Consider the following 20,673-nt stretch of genomic DNA (forward strand, 5'->3'; position numbering starts at 1 on the left):
AGTACTATCAAGATAATACAAATAAATCACCCCAAAGTAACCAGCTGAGTTGAAACTGTATCTAAACTACTCAAGTCCATTCTTAATTGTACATCAGGTTCGCTTTAAAACTAATGTAGTTGAGCTGCAACATATAAGTGGAGCTTCAGAATTTAAAATAATGGTTTAAAATGTATTTCTTAAGCCCTAGGAAGTAATCTGGGTGTGTATCAGATGGCGATATGAATTTTATTTGAGTTATAAGATAAAATTTAGAAAAGCTTTAACAAGTTCTAAACCACTAATTTGACTTAATATATTACTACTTTCCAGCAAATATAGATGACTAAACTACCAAAGGACATAGTCCAACATCACATGGGCAAAGGCACTCTGGACAACTGGATTGACAATATGTATGTAGTGGGGAATTGTACATAGGGAGTATGTAGTGATAGGAATTGTACAAAGACAGCCATTGACAAGTATGGGACCCAGGTAAGAATACATGTGAAATCACCATGCTTTGAACCTACATATGGCAGGTACCGAGTAAGTGCCAGTTGCCCGCTGCTCAGAGAGCACTATGGGAACCCACAGTGACCACACATTCTTGGGTGGGCATAGTTCATTCTGCTTAAAGTTAGGATTGATCATTGTCATTTCAGGTAATTTTGTGCCTTATCATTACTGAAAACTAACCCCTTACCATATGAGTTGCTATATATGTTAAAAAATAATTATAAGAAAAAATATTTTAAAGAGCTTATTATATTTATCTCACATTCTTGAAAATAGAGATATCTATTGTCATTTATTTTGCATGGCAGAAATAGAGATACTGAAATACTGCTGAAAAGCCATTTCAGAGAGAGTAAGAATGAGAATGTAGGTCTTCTACTGGCCAGTTCAGTGTTCTTTCTCTTGACATTACTAATACCAAATACAACAGATATGATTGATCTCATTCCTAGACTGGGTAAGAAGTGGCCAGGCCTCACACAGCAAGCCATTTACCTTGCAACAAATACTACTGTTCCACAGCTTTCTATTCTTATCGACGTAAAATTTAATTTTTAAGATTTTTTTCTTCTTAAAAAAAGCAACCAAATTTAATATGCTGGCATCCCTTTCAACTTAGGTATTTACAGAATCTAGTCACAGTTGTAAATGGTCAGCAATGTCAGAATATTCAACCACTTTTTTTGTCAGGAAAGGTGGCACATAATCAAACTATTAATAACTTCTGAGTCATTTGAAAATCCTTCAATATCATTTTAATACATAATTTATTATCCTGAGTTATAGGCATAGAAATAAAGATATTTAAAAATAGATACTCTCCATTTTGCATCTTTTAAAACATATGCAAATTTGACTATTGTCTATCAAATATTATTTTGACAGATTCAGTAGGGTAGTTTGTCTCCATGTGACTACTTTTGTAAATCTTAAACTTCTTTACTTACTAAATAATTTTCACTTACTATAAATACATATATTTTAATGTAACATTACCTTAAAATGAAGTAGCTCCTAATAGTGCCACTAATTATATTAAGTTTAAATCAGAAACTGATTTCCTAATTGAAAGTAGTATTTTACAACACTACAGAAAATTTAAGGTAAAAAAAAGCCTCTGCAGACGGAGCACTTAAGGAATTAATTGCACATTGTATTTGTACAATAAATGTTGAAAGAACAAGTATTGTTTTTTTTTCTTCTAATAACATTTAGTATGTTTCGCCTACTATCATAAGCACTTTAGAACATATTGTAATTGTGAGGTAATTACAAGTATTGGTCCCGTTTTTCAGGTGCAGAAACTGAGATACGGAAAGGTTAAGAATAGTTTAAGGTCACGTGGCTAATGCCAAGATCCCAACTCAGCTCGTTTGACTTCGGAGTCTGAGCTCTTACCCACTTCTTTACATGATGCCGAACTAACTGTTTAAAAATAATTTGCAAACATTGACCAGTCCCTTTTAAGCTTCCAACAAAAGTACAGTTAACAGTAACTTTGTTCTAAAAATGACTTGTTTGAACAGACTAAAGCGCCACAAGCTGTTGTATGCAACAGTTCTTTGTAAGTAACAGCTGCTGTGCATTGTGCAACTTCCCACAAGTGTGCCAGGAAGTTAATATCAATTACAATTAAGGAGGAAAATTATTTTGGGTAACATAACATTTGACAAGTGCTCTGGTAAATAAAGCACTGTCCAAGAGCTAAAATATGAATGCTGTGCTAAAACTTTTCCTTTTATCTGTGCTGACTCTCTTAAAAGGTGTGAACTGTGAAATGGAATTTGATGAATGTCGGTCCCAGCCCTGCCGAAACGGTGCAACTTGTCGGGATGCTCTGGGGGCTTATTTCTGTGACTGTCCCCCTGGATTCGTAGGTGAACACTGTGAACTCAATACCGATGAATGTGCCAGTCAGCCGTGCCTCCATGGGGGGCTGTGCGTAGATGGGCACAGCAGGTACGTTTTCTCCTGTTTGGGTGATTGGCTTAGAGAGAACTCATGGACCAACAGCTATTACATCACTCTGGGGAGTTTGGAGAGCTCATGTCCTTAGTCGAAAATGTTCATATTGCTTTACCCTTTAAGGAACAACAAATAGTAACATTCAGGTTTTACTTCAAAAATGCATCCTTTGGAGGACATTTGTCCCCAAAGTGAGGATTTCCCGAGTCACTCTCATAATCGTTTAGAACTTTTATGATACAGAAAAATGCCAGCTTTTAAATTCTATGAATTAAACCTGTTGTAGATAGGGAAGGTGCAAAAACAGAGCTAGAGATCATTCTGTAAGTAAATATTAGGTTGTATTTACATAATAACAAGCATATAAATCAAGTGGTGAAATAGAAATTCTTCAGGAATTTTATATAAAAACACTGTTGGAAAAGGCAGTGGTATTAAATTGATTATATCTTGAATTTTCAGGTTTTCGGGGAATTGGGTGAATACTGTTGAAAGAGTAGAATGGCGAGAAGTAGCCATGTGATTCTGCTCCAAAGCAGATTCTATCATTGGCTTTTCAGTAAAATAAGTAAACAAACAAATAACACCTTAATATGATACATATAATAAATTTAGGTAATGGTAGTTGAATTGGTATAAAATATTTTAGAGAACTTTCTGATACCTAATTTTTTTAAATAGGCTCCACATCCAGCATGGAGCCCAGCATGGGGCTAGAACTCACGACCCTGAGATCATGACCTGAGCTGAGATCAAGAGTCAGAGGCTTAACCGACTGAGCCACCCAGGCGCCCCTGATACCTATTTTAACACAAATATTGAGTTATCAAATGCATAACAATATGAACAGCATTAGTACTTAATGTCTTATTGGGTCCTTCAACAGCTCACTGGAAGGCAAGGTGAGCATTAATAGTCTCCCATTACATCAAGGTGTCTAAGGTTCAGGGAAGTTAGGTGACTCCCACAAGTTCACACAGTTAATTGTTTGCAAAGGAAGGACTAGAATCCAATTCTCCTTTATTTAAAAAGATAGAATTTATCCCAAATCTGAGTTTCAAAGAGAATCAGACTCAAAAGGGGGAAGGGCACATGTATTTCAACTATCAGCAAAATGATACAATTTTAAACAGAACAATGTGGGGTGCCTGGGTGGCATACTTGGTTAAATGACCCAACTCTTGGTTTAGGCTCAGGTCATGATCTCAGGGTCATGGGACTGAGCCCGAGTGGGGTCTGCTTAAGATTCTCTCTCTTCTTCTGCCTTTCCTCCTTCCCCCTCCCAAATAAATAAATCTTTAAAAAAAAAAAATAGAACAATGTAGATGTATATTTTTTTTTGTAAACTATAAAGCCTAACTTCTAATCACATTCCACATCTTGCCTCTGACTTTCAGTTTTACCCAAATCATCCTCCAGGGGCTAGAATCTACATTCCTGAAGGCAGGTTACTGACCAACATGCAGACACACCAGAATGCAAGTTTCCATACATGCAGTCCAGAGGAAGAGCAGGAGCTCCTTCCATCCATGCTTTGCTGTCTCCACAAAGCATCAGACAGAAAACACACACTGGGCGCCTGGGTGGCTCAGTGGGTTAAGCCGCTGCCTTCGGCTCAGGTCATGATCTCAGGGTCCTGGGATCGAGTCCCACATCGGGCTCTCTACTCAGCAAGAAGCCTGCTTCCCTCTCTCTCTCTGCCTGCCTCTCCGTCTACTTGTGATCTCTCTCTGTCAAATAAATAAATAAAATCTTAAAAAAAAAAAAAAGAAAACAAAAAAAAAAAGAAAACACACAAAGCTTTTGCTTCCTATGGAAATGCAAGCAGAACAAGGCTGACTCCTGCTACCTTTCATTTCTTTAACTCATGTGCCATGAATATATTTTTTTTTATTTTACCCTTATTTCTCTTACTACCTAAATTTTGAGAAGATAACCCCAAGGTCAACAAGTACAACTTGATTTTGATTTCCCACAACAAGAAAGTACCATATTTGCTATGAGGTTAATGGGAAAGTCAGAAACTACACACACACACACACACACACACACACACACACACAGAATATAGGTTCTTGCAGACCAAAGAAATGTGCCAATAGAGTCTCTAATTCTAGAAATTGAGATCCACTAGTCAGCCTAAGTACATGGCTCTTATCTCTAACATCTTGTATATAGTAGATTTTTGGTAAATGTTTTTAATTAGTAAGAGGATTTATCACTAGTAATACATACAAAAATTATAGTAACTTATTACATTTGCTAATATTTCATTAGTGAAATCTTAGTATGAAATCTTAGTCTCTGTATTTGATGGTAAATATACAGACAAACCATAATGGACAGGACTCCAACTCTTTATATATTCATAGGCGTTCTTTCCTCCAGACCTTCATTTTATCTAAGTTGAGTGTGCAAGCCCATCTTTTTACAGTACTAAGTCCAGAGGAGATCCCATCTAAATTAAAAGACTCCTCTTGATAAAGTCAACAAGTTTCTCCATCAGGTTTGTGTTCTGAATCTGTCAGATAATCTCACTCAACCAATGAATGGTTAGAAATAGCAAGACTCAAATATTTCTGTAATGTAAAAATAAGAGAACATAAGTCACAGTTCATATAATGAGGGCTTTTCCTGTTTTTTAAATAATTTATTGTTTCATTTTTCATAAGGGACCTTATTAATGGGCTGTATATATAAAAGAATGACACAGTGGTATAAATCATTCTCTATTGCCTTCATAAATATTAACAACTTTATTTAGTCCTACTTAGTAGTAATTCAGTGTTTTTCTGATGCTTCAGATACTGTGTCTATTCTTTTTATGCATATTTAATTATCACAATAACCCTTGACATAGGTATTATTATCTTCAATTTATGGATGAGAAAACTGAAGTTAATCATCATGGTTTCCCAATCATTTTGCAGGAAGCCATACTATAAATTAAAAAAGATAATCATATATTAGTATGGAAATACACAATGTTTTCAGGCTTATAGAGATGATTCCCTAGATTTCTTGCTATAAGTATTAAAACCATGCCTTGGGTCTCAAATGGTCAGGGGAAGAGACAGAATAAAGATATTTGATCTCGATATGACCAAGAGTTGATGTGAAAATTTCATTTTACTCTCCAGCTATAGCTGTAACTGCACGGGTAGTGGATTCACAGGGACACATTGTGAGACCCTGATGCCTCTGTGTTGGTCAAAACCCTGTCATAATAACGCTACATGTGAGGACAGTGCTGACAATTACACTTGTCACTGCTGGCCTGGTAAGTGACAAAGATCTTCCTTTTGTGGGGGGGGGGGGCTTAGAATAGAAACAAATCACTTATAGCAAACACGAACTAAAAATTCTTATTGTTAAAAGTATAAAACCAACTCTTTCTTCTACTTATCATTTTTAATTTAATTGTATTCTTCATTGTTCACACATACTTATTGCTACACTATGCATTGTCTAAAGTAGGTTACCAAGTTGCCCAATCATCAGAACTTTCTAGAAAAAATGGAGAGGAAAAAATGAATAGAAGAGTCAATTTCAGCATGGTCTTCATGGAGAAAAATTCACTTGAAGATGCTTCCTTTTCTTCCAACATGTTTTCCGTAATACCTAGAATATATGGAAACTCATGAAATAGTATTAAAATCCTAGGAGATTATATTATAATTCATGGAGTCAGTCAACATAATTATGATGGTTCCCATAGAGGATATAGAATATTCCAGAAATGGGTGTATTCTCCTAGGCATTTATAATATAAGTGAGATTACAAGTTTAATATACATAAACCACAACTAAAAATTACACATAAGGGGTAATTAAGCTGAGTGTAGAGGTGATACCAGAATCAGTAGAAAACATTATATAACACTCAAGTTAATAAGTCATCTTTAAATATTGATGTTAATTTTGGCAAAAAAACCTGCTTGACATATTTTTAAACTAATTCTCACTTTGATTTTATTGATAAAATAAAAGAGTATATCTTCTCTTTCTTGATCCTCTAGTAAAAAATGATAAACTTATGATTATTTCAAATCTAGCTGTTTAAAGCTTACCGAGCATCTATCGGTTTCTCCCTTTCATTTTACTGTCTAAAGAAAAAATAATCCTGTGGTTGGGGAGGAAACTCGGAGACTGAGGTCAATCCAGTTGTTAGTAGCTTTCCATTGAAAGGCATCTCATTGTCTAAGGGACATTTACCATGCTTTGGCTGCATATATTTTGTAGGTAAAAAACAAATGTGAGGGGCACCTGGGTGGCTCAGTGGGTTAAAGCCTCTGCCTTCGGCTCAGGTCATGATCCCAGATTCCTGGGGTCAAGCCCCACATCGGGCTCTCTGCTCAGCAGGAAGCCTGATTCCCTCTCTCTCTCTCTGCCTGCCTCTCTGCCTACTTGTGATCTCTGTCAAATAAATAAATCTTTTTAAAAAATGTGAAAGTGTAAAAGGAAGCTCTGAATTCTGTGGCTCAGGAATCTTTAGAAGTCATGTGTCTACCCACTTCCAGATAACGAATAGGGCCTGTTTTTTGCCCTTTGGTCAATGGTTTAATTTAAATACTGAAAATAATCCAAAATGTGTTTTTTCACTTTCTTGTGATCAGTCAACACCCAACATTCAAATAACACTCTGTACAAGATTCTATCTGGATATGGGTAGAGTAGACAATTTGGGAATAGAACAAATCTATCCCTTATTAACTGAGTGAACTAAGGTGGTTACCTCTCATTTCTTAAGTTCCTCATCTGCAAATGAGGGGTGAAAAAATGACTTGTATTACTATGAAGAATAAAATTATAAAAACAGGGCCTGGAACATATTAGGTACTCAAAAAAAGCAACTGCTACTAGGTACCAGGTTCTACAACAGGAGGTAGGAATTACATATGAGAATGGTTTCTGTTCTCTAGAGGGTTTGTAATGAAGTGAGGCAGTTAAGAAGACCTATCTAAAAAAAAAGAGAGAGAGAGAGACAAATCAATATGGGTTCTATTCATTCATGGATTCAATCATTTAAGCCACAGGGATTGCAGTACCACATATATGTATCAGGGGTCTGGGAATCAAAAAGACATGGTCCCTTCTTCCAAAGAATTTAAATTCTAGTAGAGAAAGTGTAAAAAAAATGTGCATATTACAATTTTTGGTACAGTAAAAGGTTACGATAGATTCTATAACAGGGAATAAGGGGAGAAGAAGTACAGAGATGGTCTGATCCAGTAGGCACCATTTTAGAAAATTTGAAAGATCACGAAGCATATCCCAGAAATGTACTCACTAACTGTGTGACTTTGGAGCAGTTACTTTACTGCTCTGAGCCTTGGTTTCCTCATCTATAAAGCAAAGATGATAATAATATTCACTTTGTAGAATTACTTTAGAAAAAGATCCAGTAATATATATAAAGTTCCTACATCAGCCTAGACCATAGTAAGCACTCAATAAATGTTAACTAGGTACCAAAATTAAGAGACCCTGTGGCTGGCACGTAGTAGCTCATAATTGATTTAAGGAAAGAAGAGAGGAAGGGAAAGGAAGACGGAAGAAAGGGCTATAGGCACACATGGAAAAGAGCATATCCAGTTGTAGAACTTTGAGTGATTGTTCCAAAATGCTGGACAACATAGCGCTGGTGGTAGAGAGTTGAGCTTGGGGAACAAGACAAGACTCAAGCCAGATCACAATGCTGCTTGTCTGCCTGGAACACTATGGGACAGAGAAGTAGCATAATCCGGCCTGCAGATTTAGTAATAATTTTCTGGAAAAGAGTGAGAGTGAGTAGAAGATGATTGAGAGAAATAAAACAAAAGGCACCGATTCTAGTAAACAAGAACAACAAAAAAGTTCTTCAGTAGTTTAAACAAGAGATAAGGCTATTTGCCAGAACTATGACTACAGGGTTAAGGGTGGGGATGAGGGAATGGACAGCCATGAGACTCTTGAGGATGCAGCTATGATGTGAGAATTAAGAAAGGGGCACAGCCCAAGGACAGTTCTGCTTGAATTTCTTTCTTAGGTTACTGGATGATGGTGATTTTGCCTAGACAGAAAATTTCAGAATGTCTTTGTATCCTATTCTTACTGTGATATATAAAGAGAAGATTTAATGCTTCAGACTACCCTGTATCTAAGAAAAAGAGACCATTCCTTCAGATCACAAGACCACCACAACTGAAGGCAATGGCAAGAATCCACCACTGGGGTCCTCACTTCAAAAGTAATTAATTACAAGAAGTATCAGTTATCTTAAATGATTATCTTAAATTTTTTCTTGTTACCCAGGTAAGATTGGACTTGTTTAAAAACAGAAAAACATAAGAACCTTGGGGACTTGACTCAATATCATATTGTTCCTTTATACAAAGTTTTGTAGAAAAACTTATTAAAACAATTGAATATAGCCTTCACTGAAGGAGTCTATTTATGTACATGGTTAAAGGGAGCAGCAAACAAAATTCCCACAGGGCCTCAGTGGTGGGGACAGGACTGGGAAGACCATAAATCAGAACCTTCCTAATGTTCACTATAGGAATAGGATCATGCATGAGTCAGAAAGTAAGAAAGGATTTATGAAGGTTTTAAATTACTTCATAACCTGGCCTGGGTATGAGACTTGAGACTTAAACTGAGAAGAAAATTGAAAATAGTTGGAGCTTTCTTCAATAAGTTCAGTGTAGCACAAGGAATACCACTTTATAAAAACTTATGAAAAAGTGGGTTTAAGGGATGCCTGAGTGGCTTAGTGGGTTAAAGCCTCTGCCTTCACCTCAGGTCATGATCTCGGGTCCTGGGATCGAGCCCCGCATCAGGCTCTCTGCTCAGCAAGGAGCCTGCTTCCCTTCCTCTCTCTCTGCCTGCCTCTCTGCCTACTTGTGATCTATGTCTGTCAAATAAATAAATAAAATCTAAAAAAAAAAAAAGAGAGAGAACTTTGGAACCAAGAACCAAGAACTATTAACTAGGGTTCTTGGTAGGGGGAGGGTCACCACAAAGGACTGTGGGATTTGATCTGAATGTGCTTTTAATTTCCTTTTTCATCTGGAAGTTTCTTCTTCAAATAGTTGAGAAAGAACTCAAGGTCATATGTGACAAAGGTATTATACTGTTGAGCAACAGAATTTGTGTTGCGGTTATGATTTGACATATGACCCCATTCAGGCTTTTATTTAAATTACAAAATGAGTCATCATATCTTGTCCTCATTATTTGCTTATTAATAGTCAATTCTGCAATTTACTTGCTAAACTAGAATTGTAATCTAAACTGTTGATTATTACTCTTTGGCTCTCATTCAGTCATTGATTGAAAGTCTACTATTTATGCATTGCTCAGTATTAGAGTGGTGAATAAATAAAAAATAGTCCTTGCTTTTTTGGAGCTTAAGGTCTATTGAGGGACGCACTATACATAAAAACAATAACAAAAATAATAAATTATTGTATGAGTGATGAAAGAAATAACTGGGTGATATGAGAGAAAACAAAGGGATTTTACTTAAATCTCTTCATGAGAAAAAGCCATTCCAAGACAGTCATACAAGATTAAATCTCAAAACTGAGACTTAGCCAACCATGGTCTTGGAGGAGCATTTTCTAGGCAAGGAAACCCTGTCTATAAAGGCCTCAGGGAACAAAACATTCTAGGGAAAGAATGTAGAGATGGGAATGGGGCCAGATAATAAAGGGCATTTCAGGTTAAGGATTTTGAATTTTATTTTGTATGAAAGCAGAAGCCACTGAATTATTTTATTTTATTTTTAAAGATTTTATTTATTTATTTATTTTATTTATTTGAGAGACAGTGAGAGAGAGCATGAGAGAGGAGAAGGTCAGAGGGAGAAGCAGACTCCCCATGGAGCAGGGAGCCCGATGTGGGACTAGATCCCAGGACTCTGGGATCATGACCTGAGCCGAAGGCAGTCGCCCAACCAACTGAGCCACCCAGGCGCCCGCCACTGAATTATTTTAAAGTAAAGAAATACCGTGATCAGATTTATAGGTTTTATAATTTTGGATTGTAAATTTCATTTTAAAAACATATTTCTCAGCAGAGTTAAGTGGCAGTGCAAAGATCTTTAGTTGACTGTAAAGTCACTTGTATTATAAGTCAAATTATGTTCTTTAAGAACTTCATATTTCAGCTTATGTATGTATCATGCTATGTAAATCATCCTATAAATCAATCAGAAAGACAGTCTAACGGGAAAAACAGGAAACTGATATGAAATGAGTTTTAAAAATCCAAAAGCATGTTAAATTCAATAGTAACTGGGGAAAATGTAAACCCAAACATTAATGAAATACAATTTTTTAAAAATCCAACTAACAGGTAAAACATTGTACTTGGTAATAGCGATTTTTGGCAAGCTTGGAACTATATGCATCTTCATCCAGTGCTAATAAGTATATAGATGGCACAACTACTCCAGAGGCGTTTATCAGTGTCTATTAAAATAAAAAATGTACATAATCTATAACTCAGAAATTCCATCCTACGTAAAGACCCCAATGTTATACCCGGACATTTACAGAAGCATGCATATATAATTAAACTATGGTTAAACTATGGTATTTCCATGTTACAGAATACTTGGAATAGTTTAAAATTATGAGTTAGATCTATTTTACTAACATGGATAGATTGTGCAAGGGAGCGAACAAAGTAAGTTACAGAAGGATGTGTACAGTGCGATTCCAGGTCTGTTAATATGCACACAAAAGACTATATTTATGAATATATATAGTTTTTTAAAAACAGGTGCACGTGTATGTAAAGCCAAATAAATAGTTCTGGCATGGACTGTCTTTTATATTTGATATTTAAATTTTTTATAAAGTACTAAATGTCTTGTTTTTATTCTTATCCTTAATAAAATTACCCAGCTAAATCCATTTAAATACAAAATAATTTTTTATTCTGTCTAACTCAGTGTGAAGAAGTAATCGTTTGCCTTTGCTTTGAGTTCTAAGAAAAGAATTTAGGGCTGGCTATATAGTTTCTACTGACTTTTTGGCTACTTTCTTTTTTTTTTTCTTTTGGGCTATTTTCTTTAAAAATATTATTTTCTTGCTAAAAATTCAGTTGGAGTATCTGAGGATAATTAAATAATAATTTAATAATCAGGAATTAAAATAATCAGGAAATCAAAGTTATCCTGAAGTCCCATTTTATCTTATTTTTAAAATATTTTTTAATTTAATTTAATTTAATTTAATTAATTTAATTTAATTTAAATATTTTTAAAAAATATTGGTCAGTATGGTACATGTGATTCCTTTGCTACTGCTGTTGGCCAAGAAAGCTTCTCTTACCAGATTCTCCTTGTTAGCCCCTTGAGGGCAACACGTGGTCCTGTTAATTGGTACTAGCACGGTGGTCAGCCTCCTTTTAGGCATAAACTCTGGGAGAGGAGTTTTGACTCAGCTGCTTCTCTGAACTTTTATCCTACAGGATACACGGGTGCCCAATGTGAGACCCATATCAACGAATGCAACAGGAACCCCTGCCGGTCTGGTGGGACGTGTGTAGAGCTGTCCCCAGAGAAACAACATGGACGCCTTGCTCAGCTGCCTTCTTCATTCAGCCACTCTGAATCCTCAGGTTATGTTTGTATCTGTCCGCCTGGACTCACAGGTAAGGGCAAAGAGGAGAGAGGACTTGACTCTCTAGTACTTTATGGCAGATCATGCATTCAATCAAATGGTGTATTAGCAGTAAGATCTGTGCAGTATAATCTCTGCTGCTGTGGTGCAAAGGGTCCCCCTTGTGGGCATGAAAAATACCATGTTTCATATATCCTAATTCTTCAAATCATGAAGAAAATGTTAAAAATAAGGATAAAGGAGGGAAATGTTTTTATCCACTATGCTGGGAACTGGAACTCAACTCCAATTCTTTATTTTATAAACAGAAAATGTTGGAATTTTTATTTTATAGTGATATTAAACTTTTACATTATTCAAATTTGCTCTAAAAAAAGTTAGTGCACTTATTTATATTTACACTGAGAAAAATCATCTAATCTCAAGCAATCTTCCTCACTGCTTTATAGCTAAAGGTGTTCTATATGTTAAAGTTAAGTGACTCTATCTTTTTGTACAGCATTCTTACTCTGAAACCCAGAGGAAGTTTGCATGTATATTTTCCAATGAGCGGTTGTATTTGCGTCTGCTTCCATGTTCTGAAAAATTTCAGAAGTTTGGAGATTAAAAAAAAGAAGTTTAGAGACAGTCCCCATGTTTAGTAATCAGTAGCAACTGACCTACAACTGCATAGATACCACTGAGAAAACTAATTACTATCTACCTTTCCATCTTATTTCTTTCTCAATAGATTAATTGATATCTGAGGAAAATATTTCAGTTGTTATTAAAGATTTCTGAGAAAAGTAAATGAGGAACACGAAAAAAGAGGAGGGTGGGTGTCTGTCTCCATTTACTATCCCTTTTTGTGTTTCACTTGAGAAATTTAATCTTTTGATTCATAGCAGTGTTTGCTGTAGGAGAGAGTTTGTTATTCACCATCCTCTCTATCAGAACACATAGGAGAAAAATCTCCTCAAGGTCAGGATAAGTAGTATTTTTCCTGAACAACTTCTAGCTTGCTTTCTTTTTCCCTTAATAAAAAGGCATGCAGATAAATCTTAATAAATGATAAAAAGCATGAAATAAATTCATGGAATATATCATATTTCCCAATTATGTAGGTGGCTAGAAATCTTATTGGTTAATGTGGGTTCTACAGCATTAGCTTTTTTCTGGAACATATTTATATATTTACCTTACCTGGGATTATTTAAATTTCCTGTTTCTGTTTCTTATGGTTGCTCTTTTTTTCTTATTTTTTCTAAGTTATTTGATATTGGTATAATGTATGTATTTTTGTCAGCTACTCTAAATTCTTCTTGAAACAAGGTAGGGGAGTTATAAATGTTTTTAAATGTTAGATTTAGGGTTATAAAGAGAAAATTATATCAAACCCAGAGGCCACTGCAGATATTGCCTCATTGGACAAAAGAACATTTTTGACCAATGCATCTGCATGGCCAAACAGGAGAGGCAGTCAGATGTTTTGGGAAAGTGTGTTGGCATCAATATCCGAGGAACTAAGAATGATTATATGAGTTAAGAAGTCTTGGCTATCCCACATCTCTATGGCTTAATGAAATCACTTATTTTTCACTGATGTCAAATCCAAAATGGGTTCTCATGATCAGTTGTCCTCTGAATGGTGATTCAGGGTCACAGGCTCTTCTCTCTTTTTCTTTTTCCATCTTCAAAAGTGGTTTCCAAGTTTATCATGCTCTTCTGCAGCAGGCCACTTGCAGGGTAGGGAAAATGGAGCATGGCCTCTGGAAGGTTTTTATAGGCCAATACCAAAAGTAGTGGCTATCTCTCTATTCACATTCTATTGGTCAAATTTAGTCATATGACCACAAAGACTGAGAAACCTAGTTTTGTTGTGTCGCTAAAATAAAAAGAGTTTTTATGAACAATGATCCCCTATATCTTCTCATTCTCTTGACACTGTCTTTCATAAAGCAAAAGTTTTAAATTTTAATGAGGTTCAGTTTGTCAATATTTCTTTTCACGGACTGTGCCTTCGGGGTTGTATCTAAAGAGTCCTCAGCTTACCCAAGGTTATCTAGGTTTGCCCCCATGTTAGTTTCTAGACATTTTATAGTTTTGCATTTTACATTTAGGTCTGCAGTGAGTCCATTTTGAGTTAATTTTCATGAAGGATGTAAGGTTTGTGTGAAAATTTACTTTTCTACACGTAGATATCCACTTGTTTCACCTGGTACTGAAAAGACTATTGCTTCGCTTCTTTGTCCCTGATCAGATGACTCTATTTACATGCATCTTTTTCCAGGCCATCTATTCTGTTCTAATTATCTATCTGTGTATGTTTTGCCAATACCATGTGTGATTACTGTCTGAAGTCTTGAAGTTGGGTCATGTCAGTTCTCCAACTTTGTTCTCTTTCATGATCCTGTTGCTATCCTGGGTCCTTTGCCTGTCCATATAAACTTTAGAATGAGTTTGTTGTTATCTGTGAAATTATTTGATGGGATTTTGTTTGGGATTGTATTGAATCTATAGATCAAATTGGAGAGAACGAACATCATGACAATATTGAATCTTCCTACTCATGAGCATGGGATATTTCTCCACTTATGTAGTTCTTTGATATCTCTCATCAGAGATTTATAGTTTTCCTCATATAGATCTAGTATGTATGTTGTTAGATTTATACCTAAGTATTTCATTTTTGACATGCTAATATAAATGTGTTATTCATTTCTAATTCCACTTGTTCACTGCTGTTGTATAGGAAAGCATTTGACTTGTGTATATCAACTTTATCCCTTGCAACATTGCTATAATCTTTTATTAGTTCCAGGAAAGTTTTTGAATTCTTTCAGATTTTCTACGTAGACAGTCATGCTAAAAAATTGATGTTTGTATAGTATACCTTTTCCCATCCTTATACTTTCAACCTACTTGTAATTGAATTTGAAGTGAGTTTCTTATAAACAGCATATTATTAGGTCAAGCTTTTATTTATTTTTAGTATTTTTAAAATTTTATTTCTTTTCAGTGTCCCAGAATTCATTGTTTATGCACCATATCCCAGTGCTCCATGCAATATGCACCCTCCACAATACCCACCACCAGGCTCACCCAACCCCTCCCATCCCTCTCCCCTCCAAACACCTCAGTTTGCCTCTCAGAGTCCACAGTCTCTCATGGTTTTAAAAAAAAATTTAGCCTGTCAATTTCTTCCTTATAATTAGTGTATTTAGGCCATTAACATTTAAGTAATTATTGATTGTTCAGTTTGAACTCTGTCATTTTATTACTTATTCTCCATTGGATTCCTTTGTTATTCTTACTTTCCTATGGGTTACTTGACCATTTTTTCAGGATTTCATCTTGAGTTATTTATTTGGATATTTTGTGTTGTTTTCATAGTGGTTGTTTGGAGTATTACAGCATACACATGTGATCTATCAAGCCTATTGGTATTAACATTTTACTGCTTTGAATGAAGTAAAGGGAACTTACTTCCATTTTAGGTCCCTTTATCTTCCTCCATTTTAGAACATCATTGTCTTCAAGATCAGATGGTATTATAATCCTTATTTTAATCACTCCATGTAATTTAGAAAACTCATGAAGAGAACTGACAATTCTTTCAGCATTTGAAAAGCTATACACCCCTTTTTTTTTGTTTTTGGGTTTTTTTTTTTTCTTTTAGAGATAAAGCAATAAGGGAGGGGTATAGGGAGAGAGAGAGAGAGAGAGAGAATCCCAAGCAGGCTCCAGATCCAGCACAGAGCTTGATGAGGAGCTCGATCCCACAACCCTGAGATGGTGACCTGAGCAAAAATCAAGAGTCAGACGCCTGACCAGCTGAGCCACCTTGACACACCTCTATTTTTAACTTTTTGAAGAACCTCTATATTCTTTTTCAGAGTGGCTGCACCGATTTGTATCCCCACTAACAGTGTAAGAAGGTTCCTCTTTCTCCTCATCCTTGTCAACATCTGTTGTTTACTTGTTAGTTTTAGCCATTCTGATAGGTGTGAGGTGATATCTCATTATAGTTTTGATTTGTTTTTCCCTGATGAAGAGTGATGTTAAGCATCTTTTCATGTGTCTGCTAGTCACCTGTATGTCTGCTTTGGAAAAATGTCTATTTATGTCTTCATCTCATTTCTACACTGGATTATTTGTTTTTTGGGTGTTGAGTTTGATAAGTTCTTTATAGATTTTGGATAGTAACCCTCTATCAGAGATGTCATTTGCAAATATCTTCTCCCTTTCTGTAGGCTGTGTTTTAGTTTTTGAGGTCCCAATAGTTCATTTTTGCTTTTGTTTCCCTTGCCTCAGGAGATGTTTCTGGTAAGAAGTTGCTATAGCCAAGGTCAAAGTTACTGTCTGTCATTCTCCTCTAGGATTTTGATGGCTTCTTGTCTCATATTTAGATCTTTCATCCATTTGAATTTGGTCCGGTTTCATTCTCTTGCATGTTGTTGTCCAGTTTTCCCAACCATTTGTTGAACCATTTGTCTTTTTTCCATTGGACATTCTTTCCTGCTCTGTTGAAGATTAGTTGACCATATAGTTGTGGGTCCATTTCTTAGTTTTCTATTCTGTTCCATTGATCCATGAATCTGTTTTTATGCCAGTACCATACAGTCTTGGTGACTACATCTTTTGATGGGAGTCTCTATGCCTCCTGGATTTGGATGTCTGTCTCCTTCCCCAGATTAGGGAGGTTTTTAGGTATTATTTCCTTACATAACCTTTCTGCCCCCTTTTCCCTCTCTTCCTCTTCTGGGACCCCTATGAGAGAAATGTTATTATGCTTTATAATAATAGTCACTGAATTCCCTAAGTCTACATTTATGATCCAGTATTTTTCTTTCTCTTTTCTTTTCAGCTTCATTATTTTTCATAATTTTATCTTCTAATCACTGATTTGTTCCTCTGCTTCTTCCATCCTTGTGGTCATTACATCCAGTCGGTTTCTAATCTTGGCTCTTGGTTATTTCATCGTGGCCTGACTTGTTTTAAGGGTTTTATCTCTGCAGTGAGGGACTCCTTATCTTTTCTGCTTTTCTTAAGCCCAACTAGTATTCTTATTATTATGGCTTTAAATATTAGATTAGGGATATTCTTTATATCTGTTTCAATTAGATCCCTGTCTGTGACCTTTTCTTCTTCTTTCTTATGGGATGAATTCTTCTGTCTTGACATTTTGTCTAGATCTCTATCTTCCATGTGTTAGTTAAGTCTATTATGCTTCCTGGTCCTGAGAGTAGTGGCTTTATTAAGAGGAAGTCATATACTATCCAGGGCCTGGTGCTTTAGGAAGCATCTCTGGTGCATGCTGTGTGCACTCTGTTGTTGTGTTTTGGCTACTCTTTTCTTCAGGTCAGTTCTCTGTAGTTTCTCCTTGCCTGCAGTGGGGAGTGTTTGTACCTTGGCCAAAGTGTGTTGGGTTTTAACTAGGTGTGCTCCGGTCTGGGTGTTAAAAGAGACCTGATGCTATTTCCACTAGAGCTGAAGCTTTACAGAACTCTATGGTCAGTAGACATGGGGTGTGTTGTGGGGGAGGGCGGGGTTGTTCTGGTCTTCTAGGGGAAGGGCCTGCTGCTTTGGATTTTAGGTACACTTGCCCACAAAAGCAGCACCAGCAGCATGCAGGGGGGTGGGGCTTAGTGTAAGTGGTTTAGGCCAACATTGCTAGTGCTGTGATGCTTACTGAAGTTAGTTTATGCTGAGGGGCCAGACAGGCAAATGGGGCCAGCCCCCTCCCTTGACCCCAGAGGGGGAGTTTGTGCCTACCATTGTCCGGGAAGCCCTCCCAGAAGAGTGAACAATCTCTCCTTGTGTTTCCCAAGTGTTCCCCAGATCACCACCTGACTGTGTCCAGGCTGTCTGCCCACTTCTGTTCTATCCCAGGCAGGCCAGCTGAGTTTTAAAACTCCCAAATTTTAGGGACCTGGCCTGGCAGGGACCCATACTGGTCCTCCAGGAGAAGATCTTACCATGCTGGGACTGATGCAGGTTTGTCTCAGAAAGGCAGCTGCACCAAAACACAGGGGTGGAAAGTTTGGAGTAAAGCACTGCAAAGAGCTAGTGTCCAGGTTAGCTGCAATCAGCAGGTGTCTCAGTGCCTATGCTGAAGGGTGGGGAGGGAACTGGGACCAGCTAGCTCTTTTGTTCCTGGAGAGGCAATGCCTCCTCTCCCAAATGTGCTGCAAAATGGGGGAATCATCTCTCCCAGTGTGTTCCAGGGAATCCTCAGGTCACATCCTCTGCCCCCAGGCTATATGTCATTCTTCTCCACAAGAGCACTGTGGTGTCCAGTGGATTCTATATGAGCCATAACTGGGACCTCTGAAACTTTAGTCTTTGAGGGGTGCCTGTGTGGCTTAGGTAGTTAAGCCAATATCTCTTGATATTGGCTCAAGTCATGGTCTTAGGATCATGAGATCAAGCTGTGTGTGGGGCTCCGTGCTAGGCGTGGAGCCTGCTTAAGATTCTCTTTCTGCCCTTCCCCCCTCTGCCCTGTGTGTGCACATATGTGCATGTGCTCTCTCTCTCTCTCTAAGGAAAAACAAAAGCCAAAAAAACTCTAGTCTTTGAGACCTGCTGGTTGTAAAAACTCACAAAAATCAGCCCCTCTTGTTTTCCCAGTCAGTGGCTTTGGGAAAGTGCTTTCCTTGCACTCCTCTTCTCTCTCTCTCTCTCACCTCCCTTCATCAACAGGGCTCCCTCCCCTCCATAGCACTCCCAATCCATTTCTCCCCCGAACCACATCTCTACACGCCTTCCACAATGTGGCCTCTTCTCTCCCTCTAGTTGTGCAGCTTGTTCTGTCAGTCCCCAGATTGATTTCTTGGGTATGCAGAATGATTTGATATTTACCTAGCTGTGTTCAAGGGACGAGGCAAGCCTAGGGTCCTCCTACTGCTCCACCACCTTAGCTCCTCCTCCCTGTACCACTTCTTTCTACACTCCGTGGTTTACAATCAGAAATCGTGTCATTGAAATTAGTGTTGCCATATAGGTAATGCATCATTTCTCTGGCTGCTTGAAAAGAAAACACATGATAGTGATAATACCTTCAACTTTGTATTTAGTTTTCAAAATTTTATTTATGATGTGTCTGGGTGTAAATTTACTTGTGTTTGTTCTATTTGGGCTCCATTCAGCTTTTCAAATCTGGATTTATGTCTTTTGCCAAATTTAGGAAGTCTTTATCTGAGGAGAATTTGTAATTGCTTATTAAATTATTTTATGATGCTTTCTTTAAAATCCTTGTCTGATAATCCTAACATCTGATGTAACTCAGTGTTAATGTCAGTTTATTTTCTTTTGTCAGTCAGTTTGTAGTTTTCTAGTTCTCAGTATGATGGATCATTTTCAGTTGAATCCTGGACATTTGGGATGTTACTTTAGGAGATTCCAAGTCCTATCAGAATGTTTTTTTAATTTTAGCTGGCAGTCACCTGTTTAGTTTTGGCAGATAGGTCCTGGCCTACTCTGATGGGCTATGGATTCAATGACCAGTTAAAGTGCAAAGCTGTTGTAGTGTTATTTTGGTCTGCTCAGTTCATCTGGTGCCACTAGGGTTCCCACTGGTCTCTGTTAATGAAATAAATGCCACACAGTTTAATTTTTACAAGCTATGCATTTTTTCAGTTTTATCCCTTGTTATGAAAATTTCCATCATGATAAAAAAATGTAAGTCTTATAATACATTTAATGACAGAGCTCCATTCAAAGAAACCACTAGAGCTATTAAATATAGCCACAAACTATTCTTTTTTATTGTAATTAAGGATGTATTTATTACTCTTCACTACATGTAGAGTTACCTTTTATGTTGAAAATGGTTGTGGTTGCATATACAATATAATTTTCGAACTTTTTATAATTAAAAGTGAACTACACCTGAGTAGAAATTAACTCAGAGTCCTGGAAGACAATACTCAGGGAGATAGAAATAAAGACAGCTTAAGGTTACAGAAAGTGAGAAAGAGTAAAAACATGGAGTCAGAGTATTCTGGTGAGAAGCTCCAAGCCCCTCTGAAGGAGGACTAGCTTTTGATCCAGGGTATCTTCTGGGAATTCCAACAAGTAAAGCAAGTTATCATGGCCCAGAGAAACCAAAAGTCTCATTCAGTGAGATAATTGAGAAAAATATGAATATCCATTTAGGTATTTTAATGACTTGGAAACTCATGGGTCTAGTTGCAGTAATGGTTACTATTCTCCAATTCCCCAAAATCATTAAATAAAATTTCTTTGGCAAAATATCTTCACATATTGTCATGACTGCTCTGTGCCCATAGCCACAGTGCTCAAATTGAAATAATTATGGTGCATAAACACTTGATTTAAAGGTCAACGCATTTATTTAAGCCCATGTATTCACATAATTTTATTTTTCAAATTTTTATCTATTTATTTTTAAAATATTTTATTTATTTATTTGGCAGAGAGAGAGAGAGACACAGCGAGAGGGAGAGAACATAGGTAGGGGGAGCAGGAGAGGGAGAAGCAGGCTTCCTGCAAAGCAGGGAACCCGATGCAGGGCTCGATCCCAGGACCCTGGGATCATGACCTGTGCCAAAGGCAGATGCTTAACGACTGAGCCACCCAGATGCCTCTTCAC

At 36.9% G+C, this 20,673-nt stretch overlaps 1 protein-coding gene across 2 annotated transcripts in view; it reads left to right on the forward strand.

Moving 5' to 3' along the window:
• CRB1 (crumbs cell polarity complex component 1) overlaps positions 1-20,673 on the forward strand; it is a 136,454-nt gene that overhangs the window by 17,119 nt on the left and 98,662 nt on the right. Inside the window, exons 2-4 of one of the 2 annotated variants that reach the window (XM_047705093.1) lie at positions 2,265-2,460; positions 5,607-5,746; positions 11,929-12,111. In XM_047705093.1, the coding sequence (XP_047561049.1) occupies positions 2,265-2,460; positions 5,607-5,746; positions 11,929-12,111 (519 nt within the window). The remainder of the gene's footprint in view (positions 1-2,264; positions 2,461-5,606; positions 5,747-11,928; positions 12,112-20,673) is intronic. The other variant, XM_047705095.1, reaches the window with a different exon arrangement.

This window comes from Lutra lutra, chromosome 15 (genome assembly GCF_902655055.1).
Source record: "Lutra lutra chromosome 15, mLutLut1.2, whole genome shotgun sequence".
NCBI classification, from domain to species: Eukaryota; Metazoa; Chordata; class Mammalia; order Carnivora; family Mustelidae; genus Lutra; species Lutra lutra.